At 38.1% G+C, this 20,636-nt stretch overlaps 1 protein-coding gene across 2 annotated transcripts; it reads left to right on the top strand.

Moving 5' to 3' along the window:
- The first annotated feature begins 484 nt into the window (after window positions 1-484).
- Window positions 485-20,081, top strand: LOC135463540 (protein Mpv17-like). 2 transcript variants are annotated; one of them, XM_064740799.1, is made up of 8 exons: window positions 485-631; window positions 1,943-2,047; window positions 6,492-6,607; window positions 7,444-7,536; window positions 11,146-11,241; window positions 13,091-13,123; window positions 15,079-15,131; window positions 17,008-20,081. In XM_064740799.1, the coding sequence occupies exons 2-8, from the start codon at window positions 1,975-1,977 to the stop codon at window positions 17,096-17,098; spliced, it is 555 nt and encodes a 184-aa protein (XP_064596869.1). In that variant the 5' UTR covers window positions 485-631; window positions 1,943-1,974; the 3' UTR covers window positions 17,099-20,081. The 2 variants fall into 2 exon arrangements, with proteins under 2 accessions (XP_064596869.1, XP_064596870.1); XM_064740800.1 differs by lacking the exon at window positions 17,008-20,081 and adding an exon at window positions 16,673-16,810.
- Window positions 20,082-20,636: the final 555 nt, after the last annotated feature.

A 20,636-nucleotide genomic window follows, 5' to 3' on the forward strand; every position in this document is an offset into this window, starting at 1 on the left:
GTCAACAGTTTCCTGCAGTAAAGTATAAAAGGGGATTGTTTTTTTTTTGCAGAATAAAGATAACAATATGGAAAACGGACTAGAAAAAAAAAAACGAATGGAAAAATAGCAATAAACCAATAACGTTGTTAACTAAAAATAAGATGTATCATTTAATAATACATATCTTCAATTTATTCTTTTATTAACGTACATTTGCAGAAAATCACATAGGCTAATAATTAAGGTGTCCGGCATACTAGACGTACCGTTATGAAATGAATGTCTTCACATCACATTTATAGTAATTCTTATTTCGTGACGAATTTTTAAATCGTAAAAACACATGATCAAGTATGTTGTAAGTTGTAAGTAAGTAAAAGGGCCACAAACCTGTACTAGGAGTATTTTATCTATATTTTTAAAAACTAGTCCGTTTTCGTTCTATTTTACTCTTTACTATTTTGCTGTACTGTGTGTGCACAGTTCGTTGCTGCGAGTAAATGTGGCCGACTTCATGTCAACATTTTGCATCGTCTTCTAAAATAATCCTTAACTTTCATCACAGGAAAGACAGAAAACAGGTTTTCGTGAATGTGATGCCATAATGTAACATTCAGTGGTCGAGAAAGTTGTGTAAAAGGTGGCAGAAGTAAGTTGTATGACTTCAGACTGCTCCCCCCCACTCCCCGCATTTACACAATGAAGGGGAGGGAAGAAACAGGGTAGGGGGAGTTGTAAAGATTAGATTGACACTAACCTAGTCTCCACAACAGCCCAGGGAGGAAATATAGTTTTCCTGAGTCTAGTTCTTTTTCCAGTCATTACGTCACACTGGAACATTTATGTCAACATCAGAACTGACAAACACCGTGAGTTGCATATGTTTGATAAACTCTTCATATTGTGCGTAATCACAGCCATACAGAGCTAAGGCGTGATGTACATAGCCTGTGGACAGCTGTCATAGTGTCAGAGCATCAGTGGCAAGGGTATGACGATAACTAATTAGTCCATCTAGATGGATTCAGTGTGCTACTGGTACTTTAAAATTCTAACACTCACCGTAATACAGACGATGAATGTCAGAGTTTTAAAATAACACACTTTATCACACTCTAGACATTGACTCTGAGATTGATGAGTACTGAGAGGCCATTTGACATGTCTGATGTTAAAGTAGCCCAGTGAGCCAGGCGGTAGCACTAAAGTACTTAACTTAGGCTTCTAAGGCAAAGTTCGGGATTTGATTTTGCACAACATGAAAATTTCTCTAAGCCCTATAGTTGTGGAATTCAGTTACTTTCAGTTGAGCGATGCATTTGCGAGAGTAACAGTGAGAAACAAAATGGTGTCATGGGATCTCTGTGGCTGAGGGCATTCAGCATGAAGGGGATAGTACAATGACCCGTATCAGCAAATGGCTTGGGTGGAGCGGCTTACTTGCCTTCACTAAGGCATCCCATTGAAGCAGCACTAGATAAAAGAGCGGTGGAAATCCGTCTTGTAACAAGAGGACACGTTACATGCACTCTAAGGATTCCTTCGTCATCATATGACTGAAAAATTGCTAAGTACGACGTTATACCTCAAACACTTAATCACTCACTCCGTTGCTGAGGGGGTTAGCACCCAAGTGAGGTGCAATGACTCAGGATCCTCTCAACAATGCGGTTACTGTGGGTTCAAGTCCAGCTCATGCTGGCTTCCTCTGTGACAGTACGTGGGAAGGTCTCTCGGCAACTTGCAGATTGTTGTGGAGTAAATGAATAAAATGTGGCAGATTTTCAGTAAGCAAGAAGTATTTCTGGCTGTTCACACCTGCACTAAAACTCCTCATAGCATGTTTTCCTGTAGAGTGAGCAGTGGAGTTTGAATTTATATGTATGTAGTCTTAAATATAGTGTAAAGTGTTTGATGAAAAACCGATTGTATTTCTGATAATATTTTCCTGCTTTCCCAGTCATCAAGTGCTGAAACTGATTGCTGTCAGCAATGGCACGCTTGTGGAGAAGCTATCTGGGTGTGCTGGAGCACTATCCTTGGACAACACAATCAACAACAACAGGTATATATATATGTATATATATAAATACAGCCGTAGGCTGTTATCATGCTGGTTAAAGGCACTTGTCTTTCAGTTGGAAGGACAGACGAAGTTCAGTTCACTTCTAATTTGTATCTCTTGTTTGTGGAGCTGTGGTCTACGGTTTGTGCAGTCTAACATTTTTTGAAGACCCCTTGTCCTCCACCTTTATGACAATATCTATGTACATCAACAGCAGGAAATGGAAATGTTTTTGTGTATATGCAGCGGACTAGGGTGCATTCTGATTGATTCTCCCCCGACTTTGTTTCTCCACAACATGTATTCTGATTGGTTGTCCAGTATTCTGTTTCTCCACAACATGTATTCTGATTGGTTGTCCAGTATTCTGTTTCTCCACAGCATGTATTGTGATTGATTCTCCACTATTCTGATTCTCCACAACATGTATTCTGATTGATTCTCCACTATTCTGATTCTCCACAACATGTGTTCTAATTGATTCTCCAGTATTCTGATTCTCCACATCATGTATTCTGATTGATTCTCCAGTATTCTGATTTTCCACAACATGTGTTCTAATTGATTCCCCAGTATTCTGATTCTCCACAACATGTATTCTGATTGATTCTCCAGTATTTTCTGATTCTCCACAACATGTATTCTGATTGATTCTCCAGTATTCTGATTCTCCACAACATGTATTGTGATTGATTCTCCACTATTCTGATTTTCCACAACATGCATTCTGATTGATTCTCCAGTATTCTGATTCTCCACAACATGTATTCTGATTGATTCTTCACTATTCTGTTTCTCCACAGCATGTATTCTGATTGGTTGTTCAGTATTCTGTTTCTCCACAGCATGTATTCTGATTGATTCTCCAGTATTCTGATTCTCCACAACATGTATTCTGATTGATTCTTCACTATTCTGATTCTCCACAGCATGTATTCTGATTGGTTGTTCAGTATTCTGTTTCTCCACAGCATGTATTCTGATTGATTCTCCAGTATTCTGATTCTCTACAGCATGTATTCTGATTGATTCTCCAGTATTCTGATTCTCCACAACATGTATTCTGTTTGATTCTCCAGTATTTTCTGATTCTCTACAGCATGTGTTATGATTGATTCTCCAGTATTCTGATTCTCCACAACATGTTTTCTGATTAATTCTCCAGTATTCTGATTCTCCACAACATGTATTGTGATTGATTCTCCAGTATTGTGATTCTCCACATCATGTATTCTGATTGATTCTCCAGTATTCTGATACTCTACAGCATGTGTTCTGATTGATTTTCCAGTATTCTGATTCTCCACAAGATGTATTCTGATTGATTCTCCACAACATGTGTTCTGATTGATTCTCCAGTATTCTGATTCTCCACAACATGTATTCTGTTTGATTCTCCAGTATTTTCTGATTCTCTACAGCATGTGTTATGATTGATTCTCCAGTATTCTGATCCTCCACAATATGTTTTCTGATTAATTCTCCAGTATTCTGATTCTCCACAACATGTATTGTGATTGATTCTCCAGTATTGTGATTCTCCACAGCATGTGTTCTGATTGATTTTCCAGTATTCTGATTCTCCACAAGATGTATTCTGATTGATTCTCCACAACATGTGTTCTGATTGATTCTCCAGTATTCTGATTCTCCACAACATGTATTCTGATTGGTTGTCCAGTATTCTGATTCTCCACAACATGTATTCTGATTGGTTGTCCAGTATTCTGATTCTCCACAACATGTATTCTGATTGGTTGTCCAGTATTCTGATTCTCCACAACATGTATTGTGATTGGTTCTCCAGTATTCTGTTTCTCCCCAACATGTATTCTGATTGATTCTCCAGTATTCTGATACTCTACAGCATGTATTCTGATTGATTCTCCAGTATTCTGATTCTCCACAACATGTATTCTGATTGATTCTCCACAACATGTGTTCTAATTGATTCTCCAGTATTCTGATTCTCCACAACATGTATTCTAATTGATTCTCCAGTATTCTGATTCTCCACAACATGTATTCTGATTGATTCTCCAGTATTTTCTGATTCTCCACAACATGTATTCTAATTGATTCTCCAGTATTCTGATTCTCCACAACATGTATTCTGATTGGTTGTCCAGTATTCTGATTCTCCACAACATGTATTCTGATTGATTCTCCAGTATTTTCTGATTCTCCACAGCATGTGTTCTGATTGATTCTCCAGTATTCTGATTCTCCACAACATGTGTTCTAATTGATTCTCCAGTATTCTGATTCTCCACAGCATGTATTCTGATTGATTCTCCAGTATTCTGATTCTCCACATCATGTATTCTGATTGATTCTCCACAACATGTGTTCTAATTGATTCTCCAGTATTCTGATTCTCCACAACATGTATTCTAATTGATTCTCCAGTATTCTGATTCTCCACAACATGTATTCTAATTGATTCTCCAGTATTCTGATTCTCCACAACATGTATTCTGATTGGTTCTCCAGTATTCTGATGCTCCACAACATGTATTGCGATTGGTTGTCCAGTATTCTGATTCTCCACAACATGTATTGTGATTGATTCTCCAGTATTCTGATTCTCCACATCATGTATTCTGATTGATTCTCCAGTATTCTGATTCTCCACAAGATGTATTCTGATTGATTCTCCAGTATTCTGATTCTCCACAAGATGTATTCTGATTGATTCTCCAATATTCTCATTCTTCACAACATGTATTGTGATTGATTCTCCAGTATTCTGATTCTCCACAACATGTATTCTGATTGGTTGTCCAGTATTCTGATTCTCCACAACATGTATTCTGATTGGTTGTCCAGTATTCTGATTCTCCACAACATGTATTGTGATTGGTTCTCCAGTATTCTGTTTCTCCCCAACATGTATTCTGATTGATTCTCCAGTATTGTGATTCTCTACAGCATGTATTCTGATTGATTCTCCAGTATTTTCTGATTCTCCACAACATGTATTCTGATTGATTCTCCACAACATGTGTTCTAATTGATTCTCCAGTATTGTGATTCTCCACAACATGTATTCTGATTGATTCTCCAGTATTCTGATTCTCCACAACATGTGTTCTGATTGATTCTCCAGTATTCTGATTCTCCACAACATGTGTTCTGATTGATTCTCCAGTATTCTGATTCTCCACAACATGTATTCTGATTGATTCTCCAGTATTCTGATTCTCCACAACATTTGTTCTAATTGGTTGTCCAGTATTCTGATTCTCCACAACATGTGTTCTGATTGATTCTCCAGTATTCTGATTCTCCACAAGATGTATTCTGATTGATTCTCCACTATTCTGTTTCTCCACAGCATGTATTCTGATTGATTCTCCAGTATTGTGATTCTCCACATCATGTATTCTGATTGGTTGTCCAGTATTCTGATTCTCCACATCATGTATTCTGATTGGTTGTTCAGTATTCTGATTCTCCACAACATGTATTCTGATTGGTTGTCCAGTATTCTGATACTCTACAGCATGTATTCTGATTGATTCTCCAGTATTCTGATTCTCTACATCATGTATTCTGATTGATTCTCCACAACATGTGTTCTAATTGATTCTCCAGTATTCTGATTCTCCACAAGATGTATTCTAATTGATTCTCCAGTATTCTGATTCTCCACAACATGTATTCTGATTGGTTCTCCAGTATTCTGATTCTCCACATCATGTATTCTGATTGATTCTCCACAACATGTGTTCTAATTGATTCTCCAGTATTCTGATTCTCCACAACATGTATTCTAATTGATTCTCCAGTATTCTGATTCTCCACAACATGTATTCTGATTGGTTCTCCAGTATTCTGATTCTCCACAACATGTATTCTGATTGGTTCTCCAGTATTCTGATGCTCCACAACATGTATTGCGATTGGTTGTCCAGTATTCTGATTCTCCACAACATGTATTGTGATTGATTCTCCAGTATTCTGATTCTCCACATCATGTATTCTGATTGATTCTCCAGTATTCTGATTCTCCACAACATGTGTTCTGATTGATTCTTCACTTTTCTGAACTAGCATTGTGAGAGTACTAGTCAAAGACTCTTCTATTCATGCATAGGCTCCAGTAACTCCACGTATTTTGGGACTATTGTGTCCCAACACTCCAGCATTATGACACCCCACTATGCTGGAACTGAGTCTGAAACTCCACTATTTTGAGACTCCACTATTTTGAAACTTTACTCTTCTGTAGTTAATATTGTAAGATTACATCTCTACATATTTTGAGACCGCTATTCTCAGGCTGTCTGAGTCAGTGTTGTATTCTGAGATTTTATCATCCCCAATGACACTCACCAACTTATCAGAAAAAGGATGTGGAGGTTGATGTTCGCTTTTGGGCGGCCCAACACTGATGTCTGAGACATATTACATTTAAGTGTGTTTGCATCCCCACATGTAGGTGTACTGATGGGAGCAGGGGACGTCATTGCTCAGATAGCCGTTGAGAAAAAGGACTCCAGTAACTATGACTACAAAAGATCAATACGCTTCTTCTTATTTGGTCAGATCATTGCTGTAAGTAAATCATTTTTGATTGGTCAGATCATTGCTGTAAGTAAATCATTTTTGATTGGTCAGATGAGTGCTGTAAGTAAATCATTTTTGATTGGTCAGATAATTGCTGTAAGTAAATCATTTTTGATTGGTCAGATCATGGCTGTAAGTAAGTCATTTTTTATTGGTCAGACCATGGCTGTAAGTAGATTATTTGTGATTGGTCAGATCAGTGTTGTAAGTAAGTCATGTTTGATTGGTCAGATCATTGCTGTTAGTAAATCAATTTCGATTGGTCAGATCATGGCTGTAAGTAGATTATTTGTGATTGGTTAGTTCAGTGCTGTAAAATCATTTTTGATTGGTCAGATCATGGCAGTAGATTATTTGTGATTGGTCAGATCAGTGTTGTAAGTAGATTATTCGTGATTGGTCAGATCAATGTTGTAAGTACCCCTGGTACTATTTACCTGTCCAAGTTATGCAGGGGCCTCTGTGGCTGAGGGGATTAGGATGCCAGCATGGCGCAATGACCTAGGAGCCTCTCACTGATGCGGTCGCTGTGAGTTCAAGTCCTGCTCATGCTGGCATCCTCTCTGGCCGTACATTGGAAGGTCTGCCACAACCTGAGGATGGTCGTTACTTTCCCCCTGGGCACTGCTCAGTTTCCTCCCACCATAATGCTGGCTGCAGTGTTATAGGTGAAATATTCCTGAGTGTGGCGTAAAACTCCAATCAAATAAATAATAAATATTTAAATTATAATATTCAACCGTCACTGTGCAGTATGCTCTTTTGTTACCCTTTGATTTTGTCATCATCTCACATTAACGCTTTTCACTTTCACTTTTATTCAGGGACCTTTATTAAGAGGCTGGTATCTCACTCTGGATAAGCTTTACAAAGGAAACTCAAAGAGGGCAACTTTGCTCAAAGTGCTCACTGATCAGGTACGTGTGCTTTGTGCAGATGTATGTTAGAAATGGAACAAAGGCACCCTAATTCTTCAACTTTTTTGAACATCAATGAACAACTTACAGCATAGATTATGCATGGTTTTAATTGCCTCTATGGCCGAGTGGTGACTCAGGGTCCTTTCACCAATGTTGTTGCTGTGAGCTTAAGAACAGTTTATGCTGGCTTCCTTTCTAGTGGAAAGGTTTGTCAACAACTGGTCATGGGTTCCCCTCTCCCCGCCATCCCAGCTCTGCACGGGTTCCTCCCAACATAATACTTGACAGCATCATATAAGTAAAATATTCTTGTATGTAGCGTAAAACTCTAGTGAAATAAATCAATGAATAAATAAATAAATAAATAAATCTGAAAAATATCTAAATTTTCTGTCAGCAGCACTTGTTGTTTGAGTATTTATTAGTTAAACCTTGAAGGCTTAGAAGTCTCCTTCATGCCGCCATTATAACAGATTACATACGTCATCTTGCATAGCTTTGCCCAGTCGGTCTCCAGGGCTCTCCCAGCCACTCCTGCATGTAGGCTTGATGTGGCGCTGTAGTACATCCCAAACTCTTCCTTTTTAGAGTCACAAACCTTAAAATTATTATGATATACGTACTTGTTTAGCCGAGAGTGGAAGTGCTCATTACTCATGCCGTAGGAATAAAACCTTAGGTAGAGTGATGTCACAATGAATAGTAGAGAGGAGGAAAGGAGGCTTTTCATTTGACAAGTCTATAACATAGCAGGACTTTCGATGTGCCTAGAATCAGTGGAGTTTGTAGAAATAGATGATGTTTGAAACTTTGAAAAATCTAAAAAAAAAAAAAAAAAATAGAATCGATGGATTTTGTAGAAAAAGACGATGTTTGAAACTTTGAAAAATCTAAAAAAAAAAAAAAAATTGAATCAGTGGATTTTGTAGAAAAAGACGATGTTTGAAACTTTGAAAAATCTAAAAAAAAAAAAAAAATTGAATCAGTGGATTTTGTAGAAATAGAAGATGTTTGAAACTTTGAAAAATCTAAAAAAAAAAAAAATAGAATCGATGGATTTTGTAGAAAAAGACGATGTTTGAAACTTTCAAAAATCTAGAAAAAAAAAATAGAATCGATGGATTTTGTAGAAAAAGACGATGTTTGAAACTTTCAAAAATCTAGAAAAAACCCCCCACAGTTTGTGTACCTCTTTCATTTAAGGTATAGGTTGTATAAATGTGTTTTTGAAAACATGTGAATCGCTGAAAATACTAGTATTACAGTAACTATTAAAGACATAGTCCACCTGTATTTCACTATAATTGTGTCATTTCCAGGAAAGTGGATGCGAAAAGGTTTACATATGCTTATATATATATATATATATATATATATATATATATATATGTATGTATATCTATATATAAATGTGCATATAAATGTACATGTACCTGTGAAATAAAAATACGTGCATGTATTTAAGATGTCATAAAGCACAGTTTAAAACTGACATAAATGCAAGATTTGCGAACTTTCAGCAGAATTGTGTTTAAGGCTGGTGTTGGAAGCACTGCATGAAGTATTGAGTAAAATCTGTGGAAACTAGGAAAATGTAGTTGAAGTCAAAGATTTTGCGTGAAATATGTGCTTGACTATAACTTGAATACCCCGAGTTACATGCACCTTTGTTATTTTTTATACAAACTTGATCTATGGAACAACTGGATGTCTTTTAGAGTTGTGTGCCCTTGAAAGAATGGGTAAACAATTGGATGATATGCTCCTAAAATCAAAACAGAGCGTACTCTATATTTATAGAGGATTTATGTGTACTCCTAAGTTCCCAGAATCTAGAGTACATGCGAGATTTAAAGCAGATAGCTCTGTTGAAGACAACAGTAAATCTCCACGAGCAATGTGCTCGACGTTCTCCACGTTACACAGCAAATGCTCCAGTACCACTAGCCGCAGTCGTGGAGAGTGTCTACCGTGATATTTGTCTTTGCGACATTCACGAGTGTTTGCCATGAATAAGATGTACCAAGGGTTAAAATTGTCTTTATGGTTGATATACCGCACGAAATTAACCTAATATCGCTCCCAAATTTTTAATTTCAATTCCCCACGAATCGTCAGTAAAGTCTGCTATGTTAAAGTATCATCGAGGGTCCAGTTTCTGACATGTAACTATAATTACGTAACGATAGAAGCATAGGCCTTTTCAGTGGAATAAAACTATGAGAAAAGCTAGCAACATATACAAAAAAACCACTTCAGATTTATACTATATACTGCCACTAATTAAAGCCCAAAACAATATATTCTTGTCTTCTAATGTGGGCCTACATTTGGATTTAGCCTATAGGCCTATCCCCAACCGTTTTAGAATGTTTCGACGGGAAGACAGCAGTTAACAAGTTTGTACGAGCCAAGAAATGTTTGGATAGGTAAAAGAAAATTTACCTGTCGCATCAGGCAGGTTACCATAGAAAAAAAAATACTGTAACCCCTGCTATCAAAGAACATCGAATTTATATGAAAAGTACAGTATAAAGTGTCAGTGCAATGAGTGAGTTATTGAAATAAATCCCACACAGGTTGATGCGAAATAAATAAATGTATTAACTACATTAAAATTCTTGCGGAAGAGCGGAAATAATTATTTTATTCTAGAATGTTTGGCAATTTGCGTGTAGGCCTACATCAAGGCCGGGGCCTCCGTGGCTCAGTTGGTTAGCGCGCTAGCGCAGCGTAATGACCCAGCAATCTCTCACCAATGCGGTCGCTGTGAGATCAAGCCCAGTTCATGCTGGCTTCCTCTACGGTCGTACGTGGGAAGGTCTGTCAGCAACCTGCGGATTGTTGTGGAATAAATGAATAAAATGTGGCAGATTTTCAGTAAGCAAGGAGTATTTCTGGCTGTTCACACCTGCACTAAAACTCCCCCTAGCAAGCTTTCCTGTAGAGTGAGCAGTGGACCAACCTGCGGATGGTCGTCGGTTTCCCCCGGGTTCTGCTCGGTTTTCACCCACCATAATGCTTGCCGCCGTCGTATAAGTGAAATATTCTTGAGTACGGCGTAAAACACCAATCAAATAAATAAATAAATAAATACATCTGGGCCTACTTGTATAGTCCTAGGTAACTGCAAAGGAAAGAATTATCTCTGTACGTGTCAGTCTACGTACATGTATACATGTACGCTCACATATGTCTTTTCTCCAGCCCCGTTCAGTCCATCACCTTCACACTGTACAGGTACATGTATTAATTACTCGTGACCCAAAGTAATGCAGTGTTAAGTGTTTGAAAAAATGAGTCCTGCGGTACCACGGAGGACTTACTTGAAAAGTCGAAAGTACCATACTCCCTCTGCTTCAAAGTCGGGAATACCGTATTCCCTCTGAAAAAAATATCTGTAACATTGGCCATAGTATAAGTGAAAACTTCTAAAATTTGACCTTTAACATCCGTGAAATAAATAAATAAATAAATAAATAAATAAATAAATAAATAAATAAATCTTATCTTTAGGACTCAATCTGTCTGTAGATGTGGTTTTTATATTTTGATTAATCTAGAGAGAATACTTGCACCAAGCTTTATATTCTGATTTCTCTGTAGACAGTATTTGCTCCGAGCTTTTTGACGTTCTTCATTGGAACGATGGCTGTGATGAGAAAAGAACCTGTAGAGGAAGTGAAGAGGAAAATCAAACGAGTAAGTACAACAGTTTATACAATGATATATTTGTAAGTAATTAATAAACCCACATTGCAGCATTACTAAGCTCCTTTTAGAATGACATACATGTAATTCTGGCCTCGGGATCATGAAGTGATCTTAGACTCAAGTCAAAATTTTAATCATTAAATTTTGCATGTGTCTTTCTGTTTAAGCTGAAATTTGAATTTAGCGATATTTTGACATTGTTACATCAGAAATAACGATTTGAAAGTTATTTCAATTTAAACGTTAATAGTCTAAGATTTCTTCGTTGCACGGGGGGCCTGGTTATACATACAGTGGAATGGAAAACTGAACTCTGACCTCTTTGGATAGCAAGTGGTATCATCGACAGGTTTTGCGCGCAAATGAACACTGTCGTTTTAGGCAGCAGGTGATTTCTTTGTATCAGAGTTTATAAGGGTGCTAAATCAGCACAATGGCTCAGAACCCTCTCACTAAGGCAGTCGTGGTCAGTTCAAGTCCAGCTCATGCTGGCTTCCTCTCCAGTTGTAGGGGGAAGGTCTGCCGGCAACTTGTGGATGGGTTTCCCCACGACTCTGTCCACCATAATGCCCCACCATTTTCCCCCCATCATAATGCTAGCCGTCTGAGTGTGAATGAGATATTTTTGAGTGCTGCATAAAACACCAATCAAATATTTATTTAACTGATTGTTGCTAGGTGTTTTATGCCGCACTTAAGAATATTTCACTTACACGACACCAGCCAGCATTATGGTGGAGGGAAACCAAGCACCATTTTCCCCCCATCATAATGCTAGCCGTCTGAGTGTGAATGAGATATTTTTGAGTGCTGCATAAAACACCAATCAAATATTTATTTAACTGATTGTTGCTAGGTGTTTTATGCCGCACTTAAGAATATTTCACTTACACGACACCAGCCAGCATTATGGTGGAGGGAAACCAAGCAGAGCCCGATGGAAACCCTCGACCATCTGTGGGTTGCTGAAGGACCTTCCCACATATGGCTTGAGGAATCTAGCATGAGCTGGACTTGAACTCACAGCGATCGCATTGGCGAGAGGCTCCTGGGCCATTGCACCAGGCTCGCACAGGCAGTAACCACCTCAGCCATGGAGGACCCATCAGTCAAATAAATAAAATTTCCTGGTAGTGGAGGCATGACTAGGGAGTAAAGAAATGACAAAAGAACAGAACATTGTTGTTATGGTTATGGCATCCTCTGCGCTCGAAGAATTAAATCAGCATCACATATTCTTTTTATTGGTAACAATTAAATTCTCCACAAAGATTTAAATAAATAAAGACCGGCCCGGATAGCACAGTTGGTAGAGCGTCCGCTTCAGGACCGGTAGATCCAGGATCAATCCTTGATCGAGTCACACCTAAGACTTTAAAAGAGGAAGTTGTAACTTCCTCGCTTGGCGTTCAGCATGAAGGGGATAGTGCAACGACTGGTTGACCTGTATCAGTATAATGGCTCGGGCTTACTTGCCTTCGGTAAGTCATCTCAGTGAAGCAGCACTAAATAAAAGAGCGGTGGAAATCCGTCCTGCAACAAGGAGGCACATTACACGTACATGCACCCTAATGATTCCTTCGTTGTCATATGACTGAAAAATTGTTGAGTACGACGTTAAACCCCAAGCACTCACTCACTTAAATAAATAAACTTGCATTATACTTATAGTAATTAACAACTGAAATCTGCTGTAAGGGATGACATTTTCATCTGAATTATATGTACAAATGTCAATATAATGTGCTTATAATGTGAAATGTCTTTCATATCTACAATGTATATTTGAGAACGTGAAGTGTATAACTGTGTATAAGCTGTTTTCTCTGTATTCCAGGATTTCATGCCTGTACTTATAACAAACTACAAGGTAAGTCAGCTAGATTTCCAGGCGCTTTTAGTGTAGCGCTTAGGGTATGTGATACAGGCTAAGTCATAAATCATGTAGACAGTGACAATACATGCACATGTATAAAGACAAAGCATATGTAAAATTCCTGTACATGTCTATCAGACCATTTTAAAGCATACTTATACAAGCGAATAATACATGCACTCCGGGGTTAGATCGGTCAGCAGCTTGCAGGTGGTTGTGGGTTTCCCCCTGTTCTCCCTGCTTTCCCCCACTATAGTGCTGGCCGCCGTTGATAAAGTAAATTAAGTATTCACGAGTACGGCGTAAAACACTGGTCAAGTAAATAAATAAATATAATACATGCAGATCAGGCCAATCATAATGTACGGTAAACGACCTAAAGTTTCGTAATGGAACTCGGAAAGTGTATCCCAGAATTCATTGCCTTGATTGTGGTTGTTAGGGACTGAACGCCGCGGAACGCATCAGGAGTGGTCAGGGGATTGTATCGAAAGTTCAAGAATGTAATAAACAAGCCCACGTTTCACTTAGCAGTTTATGCTCCTACCGCCAACAGTTCATGTTTTTCTCAGTTTTAACTATAAAGAGTTTCGTAAATGCCCTTCGCAACAGGTTGATTGTTTTCTTATCGTTGTTTGGGAGAAACCGTTTATAAACTGCAGGGCTACAAAACATATACAAATCTGTAGCAGAATTTAGCATACCGCGAATCAATTCTTGCAAACTAGGCCTACCAGCAGACGAGATGAAGATGTGACATTGCGATCAAAGCGACCGCCTACACACGTGCGTTTGCACCGCTGCAGCAAGAATTTTTTTATTCTTTCTGGCGTAATTTGAAAGACTGTCAACTTAAGATCCGTCCATATTTCGTATATATGAATACTAAATTTACTTAATATGAATCGGGTACCCTCAGATAAAATTTTAGTCATACACACGGGTTTTATCTACATGTAGATACAAGCCACATACAATCACAGGACTCGAAATTTTGACTTGTCTACCGATTGATCACGTGAATTTTTGCTGGCGAAAGGCAAAACAATAATCTTATGTGTCGCCAGCGACACATAAATCACATAGGGGCAAAACTGTATACGGGAAATCATAGACCATTGTGTCTGTAAAGCCAGTGAAGGTGTTGTGCAAACGCCTCGGGTGGAGTATATTTTTCTGTGTTTAATGAAGGATTCCCGAGAGAAAAACGCGGGAAAAGGAACTGTTCTGCAGTAGGAGGACAGTTCCGACTGTAAGGAAACAAAATGTGCGTGTAGACTGACCTACTAAATTTCAATTACATGATGAAGAGGAAGACAAGCGATCGGTAGATTCAAGACCATCCAGCGGGTATAATGTGATTGGTTGTTGAATGTTCCACTGTAAATAGAGCCACACAACCATCGACTTTAAATATCGGATAGCTTAGTTTGTAGAACTCAGACAGAAAAAACGGTATGGTGAGTGTTTTGGGTACAGAAATGGTGTAGAGATATTTTCACTATGTTGATGTTCCAGTATCAATATTTTTGTCTTTTATTTTTTTTTAAACAAACGTATATACTGAAAAATGACATCATGTACTGCCTTGTATAAGGTGTCAGGAAAAACTGGCTTTATGTGCTTCTATGATCTAGCCGCATACATTCATTGTGTCTCAATTAGGGAGTGTCTGTAATTATTGAGAAAGTACGGTAAGTATCACGTTGCATCATGTTTTTGAAATGATCTCTATCTAAAGTAAGTTAAAAAAAGGATTCATTGATCCTCCACATAAAGGTTTAACTTAGCTGAATGTATATGCTGGAAAACATATGCCATGAGGTCCTTTAAAGACGTTGAAAAAAAACGTTTTTTGGGGGAGGGGGCGAGCGGTTGGGGGGGATGTCGATTTTGGTTAGAATCCTGTATGAAGCAGTGAGTTATATTTCTTCTGTTTTAATTTGTAGATATGGCCTGCAGTTCAGCTAGTCAATTTTTACTTTGTGCCTTTTCAGCACAGGTGAGTTAAAGAGAAATGTCGCATACGCAAAAACATGTTATATTTTATTTATTTATTTGATTGATTGGTGTTTTATGTCGTACTCAAGAATATTTCACTTATACGACGGCGGCCAGCATTATGGTGTGAGAAAACCGGGCAGAGCCCTGGGGAAACCCACGACCAAAGGCAGGTTGATGGCAGACCTTCCAACTTACGGCCGGATCTGAAAAACAGGTAGCAGGATCGATCTCTCACTGGTGTTACTTTCATTGTTCAGCTTCCTTTAGCTTTTCTGTAAGAAATCGTTTTTATTTTCATTTTGGAGGAGCGGTTTTGGTTTTCCTCTAGACGGTACAGTGTACCAGTAAAGGTGTGTTTTCGAATCGTTTGTCAGAAAGTTTTGTTTCAGTTCCAGCCACGAACAGGCAAATTTTTCCCTGCAGGGAGCATTCTTTGAGAGTTGTTGGCATTAAACTGTTATTAGTGCCTGAAGACCCGTTTAGGTGGTCTTACACGCAGTTCAAAGGCGATCACAAGACTCCCATCAATTATATGTATCACGCGTACATATTTGAGCTCAATTTGCTGAAGAAAATCTTGTCACCTACTTGCCAAAAGCTGGGGGTGTACTCCTGACACTCTAGTTTCCTCCACCCAGGAAACTAACCCCAATTCCTACAAGTAAAATATCTATAAGTGCTCTAAACCTGTTAATCTTTCACTTAATCAGCTTATTCAGTTCCCCCTAAGGACATAATGCATGTGCCACGCACAGCCACAACGTCCTAGACTTAGAGCATCATTTATTCCTGGTTGTCCTTTTCCTCTATGGACAGGCTCAGCACATGATGTTCAGGCACATCTGTTATTGTGGAACAGATGTGGAACAGATGTGCCTGAAAACGTTTTTCTCAAAAGCCTGTCTAATTTTTAAAGCACCTCTGGTTTCCTGGTTTAATGTACCCATAAAACTTACTGCCATTGCATGAAAAGTGAAAAAAAAATCTTTGAATGAAGCATTGAAATCCAATCAGATATATGAATAAATACGATGAAATGTTTACCACTGCATTTCTTTTCTTGGATGATCATGCCGATGCATGAATTTTGAACATGTCCCTCTAGGCGAATTAAGACACCAGTATGGTGTGAACACTGTGTAGGTCAGTAATTCGTCAGTAACTGACCAATGGAGCCTTTCCCTAGCACCCCAAGTTTTGTCCTTAAGGGCCAAATATCACATTAAACAATCAAATAAATAAATAAATAATGCCAAATTCATTAATTAATTTAATATCTATCATAAATGACTAAAAAATTTGGCATAAAAAGTGCATTTGTAGAGGCAAATATAAATGTCATCAAATATTAGTTTAGATCACAAATTTTACATTTTTCCTGTACATGTAGGATGCCATCCTATCTTTCAAAGAAACCAGAGGTTATTGATCGTAATAGCTGTTATTATTTGTTTTATACATTTCTGTTGTAGAATTCTAGTAGTGAATGTGGTCGCCCTTGGATGAAATACTTATTAGTTCTATACATTTCTGTTGTAGAATTCTAGTGGTGAATGTGGTCGCCCTTGGATGGAATATTTATTAGTTCTATACATTTCTGTTGTAGAATTCTAGTGGTGAATGTGATCGCCCTTGGATGGAATACTTATTAGTTCTATACATTTCTGTTGTGGAATTCTAGTGGTGAATGTGGTCGCCCTTGGATGGAATACTTATTAGTTCTATACATTTCTGTTGTAGAATTCTAGTGGTGAATGTGGTCGCCCTTGGATGGAATACTTATTAGTTCTATACATTTCTGTTGTAGAATTCTAGTGGTGAATGTGGTCGCCCTTGGATGGAATACTTATTAGTTCTATACATTTCTGTTGTAGAATTCTAGTGGTGAATGTGGTCGCCCTTGGATGGAATACTTATTTGGCGTGGAAAGCGGAACGACAGGATCCCGAGGGCGAGGTACATTAATTTGATGAGGTCATGAGGAGGTCTGATTTTGGAACTTTTAAGGTTACAGATGCGCAGTTTGGGCATTTGGGTCCAAATTTGCGTCCGAACTGAAAAGTGAAGGAGCACTGATTGGGTTGACTGCCACACAGACATTTTAGGTTGATACACTATAAATTTCCGCTGTTTTGCATCTGGTTAAAATATACCAGAACATTGTTTGTTTTGAATAGAACTGAAAACTTTTTTCAGTGTTACTACCCAACTATGTAGAGGTTACCAAGATTATAACCACAGCTAAAAAAATGATGGTCATGCTTCGTTTATATTTTGATATGTTGTAGAGAAAAATGCAAGCTGCATGTGGTGGCATGGCATGGTACCACGCGAAAGTTAGAGGATATATATATTTGTGGCTGAATTAGGCAAATTTACTACATAAGTAGTATGGAAAATCAATGCGTTCGTCTAACCTTAAAGGTGAACCTCAAATTTTTTTCAACGCTTTCAAAGACGGCATCTTTTTGTCACTAGACAAACATTAGTTAAATCTTAATGATATTATGATCATTTTTAATGAAACTTATCAGGGAATTTTGCATGGCTTTCCATTTTTTTAAAACTTTGCAAGGTTTTAGAGAGAGTGCCTTTTGTCCAACTTCAATAAGGTAATAAGTCGTTGACAAGGACGTAACTGATACGTAAGCATGACGTCATGGCGCTGATGACGACAGGGGAGGACATAGATAACACGTGTTTTGTTGATTGATATGATTAAACTCATTTCCATGGTTGCTGCAAAATGTCTTGAAATATAATGTCATTTATTTTTTCAATGTGGTGTCAATAGTTTTGTAGAATGGTCGCAATTCTCCTTTCATGAGGATTTGTTTCAGCGTGCTGTTGGTTCCTGTTACTGGTAAGGCGATAGGAGCATTTTTATTCTGTTTTAATTGTTTCTTATTTTTTTTTTTCTGTAAGTGTGTGACTTGATGAGACACCTAAAAATCTTAAATCTTATCATGCTTTATGTAAATTTGACAGTATAAGTATATTTTTGAAAGTATAGTGTTTGATCTCTTTTGCCCATTGATGTCTTACAAGCAGTTTGTATTTAAAGAGCCTGTGTTTAAGCGGTACAAAGTTAACGTTGATTGGCTGTAACTGGTAGTTTTGCATATATCCAAACATTTCAAAAATTGTTTAATGATACACGTTTGAACAATGTTTCCAGTGCAAAACGTAAGTTAATTCAGCCAAAATAAATGTACCTAATTGGATGGGAAATTAATGCGGTAGATCCACAGCAGGTAATGAAAAATGTATTCATAGTTTCGAACAACCGGGTTCCTCGCAAGGACTGGAGGTGATAAATAACATGGAGGTAAATGAGGAAAATGCTGATTTGTGTTGATTCCTGGAGTTTGCAGTGTTACAGCGCACTGAAACTATTGTATTTGAAGGCTAGGTGCATTCTGATTACTTGTCCAGAAAGAATCTCTGGCCTAAAAGCTATATTTAAAATTTTTATCGTCTTCAATGCCTTTCTCAACTGAGTTAAAATCGCTCTGTTTTTACCTCCCGAACTCTAGTCATGTGACCAAAGAGCGTGCTGATCGTTGGCTTCGAGCAGCTATGTCATTTCTAGGAATAATAATTTTTATAGATTTACTCTATTTGGTCCCCTGTATCATAAGTTAGAGCAAATTGTTGTGTATGTATACACAGTGCAATTTTTTTTTTCACTACTCGTTGTTTCATGATTCGTGCCCTTGTCGAACTTAATTAATTCTGCAAAGAATCTCAAGACAGGCTCGCGAACTTAACACTGTCAAAGCTACACAAGATGACGTATAGCTCAATGCTTATTCTGATGGCCCGGAAGTTGGAGATCACGTGATAACCCTTGCATGGTGAAAATAAAATGGGCGCCGCATGGTGAAGCACAGTGGAAAAGGGTTGTCTTTTCCGCTCCGCCAGCCGCCAGTAAGGCATAATGGTATGGAAAGACATAAGCTCTAAAGAAATACTCCGACTATCTTGAAAGCTGAAAATTATACAAATACACTATTGCTGACAGCGATTAAAAAATAGGCATTTTCTTACTCTACAATGTTGGGAGGACAATTTGCTTCACTCATGCCGTTTGTTACTAAGGAGATCAGCTTCCGAGCCGTCTTGTTGAATTACAGAACTCTCAAACCATTTCACGTCACTTTCGGAATAAGCTATGAAGATGAAGTAGGGACAAAACACTTGTTCTGGTAGGACAAAATTATTTGTTCCATGAGATGGCCAGTCAGAATGTAAACAGCGCCGCATATATACGACAGACACATTAAATTGATCGATTTACATACAAATATACAATAAGGATCGCAAAAATAAGGTGATGGTTATTTTTTACATTTGAGACCGTACATGCTATCGGCTTCTATGGTCTTTTTCGTGAAAATCATGGGAAGACGATTAATAGCATGTCTGGGCCTTCGACACCACCGCCATCTTAATTTCTGGATAATAAAGAGCTATCCGCGTTACCGGTTAAGGTTACATGCGCAATTCAGGCAATTGGGTGAAAGATTTGCTTCCGAACTGAAGAGTGACGGAGCGCTAATTGGGATGGAACTGGAATCTTTTTTCCCAGTGTTACTTCCTACCCCTCTGAATGATACCAAGGTAACAGAATGCTATGACTTCACTCCAGCAACAGCAGCTCAAAAAATCGCGGAAGACGGATGAATATTTTTGAGGTTGAAGTTGACAAATTTTTTACATGCTTAGTAAGGAAAATCAATGAGCTCGTGTAACCTCAAGATTCGACAACGCTTACATGTATAGTCAGAGAATTACTATTTTCAAATAGTTATTAGCGTTTTTTCTTTCACGATCCATTCGCTCGTTTGTAATTACAAGACATTATGTGTTTAGTGATCACTTATGCAGATGATTTTACAGCATACGTCAGGATTGATTGCATTTGTAGACGACGTGCATTTAATTAGCCAATCAGCGTGTGTATGTATTTCCTATAGGTGTTTTACGCCGTACTCAAGAATATTTCATTTATACGACGTCGGCCATCATGATGGTGGGCGGAAACCGGCCAGAACTTTGGGAAAACTCACGACCATCAATAGGTTGAAAATCAGCGTGTAATCCTGTATCCAAAAATTAGACAAGATGACTAAGAACCTTTGTATATATAATAATGTATTGATGTCAAATTAAAAAAAGGTATTATATTTGATATTACGTACATAGGTGTATCCATATGTACGATATAAATTATGTTCTATGCAAGGTTTGTTTGTTAAATGATCTGTTATACATGTGGCCCGGTTAAAAAGTGCCAAGTTGGTGACTATAGCAGTTAAGTTTTCATTCTAGTTTTCTGTGACGGATGTGATCGCTCAACATTTCTCAACAACATAAGACAGTTCCAAGCCGTGTAAAAATATATCGGTCTCTGTTGTTATGGTGCAGTTCTACCTCTTTGTTTTACGATGACAATGACTTTGGCAGACTTCGTGCAGTGCGTGGCTCACTAGACTCCATG

This window comes from Liolophura sinensis, chromosome 3, assembly GCF_032854445.1.
Source record: "Liolophura sinensis isolate JHLJ2023 chromosome 3, CUHK_Ljap_v2, whole genome shotgun sequence".
NCBI classification, from domain to species: domain Eukaryota; kingdom Metazoa; phylum Mollusca; class Polyplacophora; order Chitonida; family Chitonidae; genus Liolophura; species Liolophura sinensis.

Excerpts from the sequence above, each read along its gene's own strand:
- LOC135463540 (XM_064740799.1), top strand. The coding sequence starts at position 1,975 with ATGGCACGCTTGTGGAGAAGCTATCTGGGTGTGCTGGAGCACTATCCT. Across the intron at positions 6,608-7,443 it reads TATTTGGTCAGATCATTGCT|GGACCTTTATTAAGAGGCTG; the intron begins GTAAGTAAATCA and ends ACTTTTATTCAG. Across the intron at positions 13,124-15,078 it reads TACTTATAACAAACTACAAG|ATATGGCCTGCAGTTCAGCT; the intron begins GTAAGTCAGCTA and ends TTTAATTTGTAG.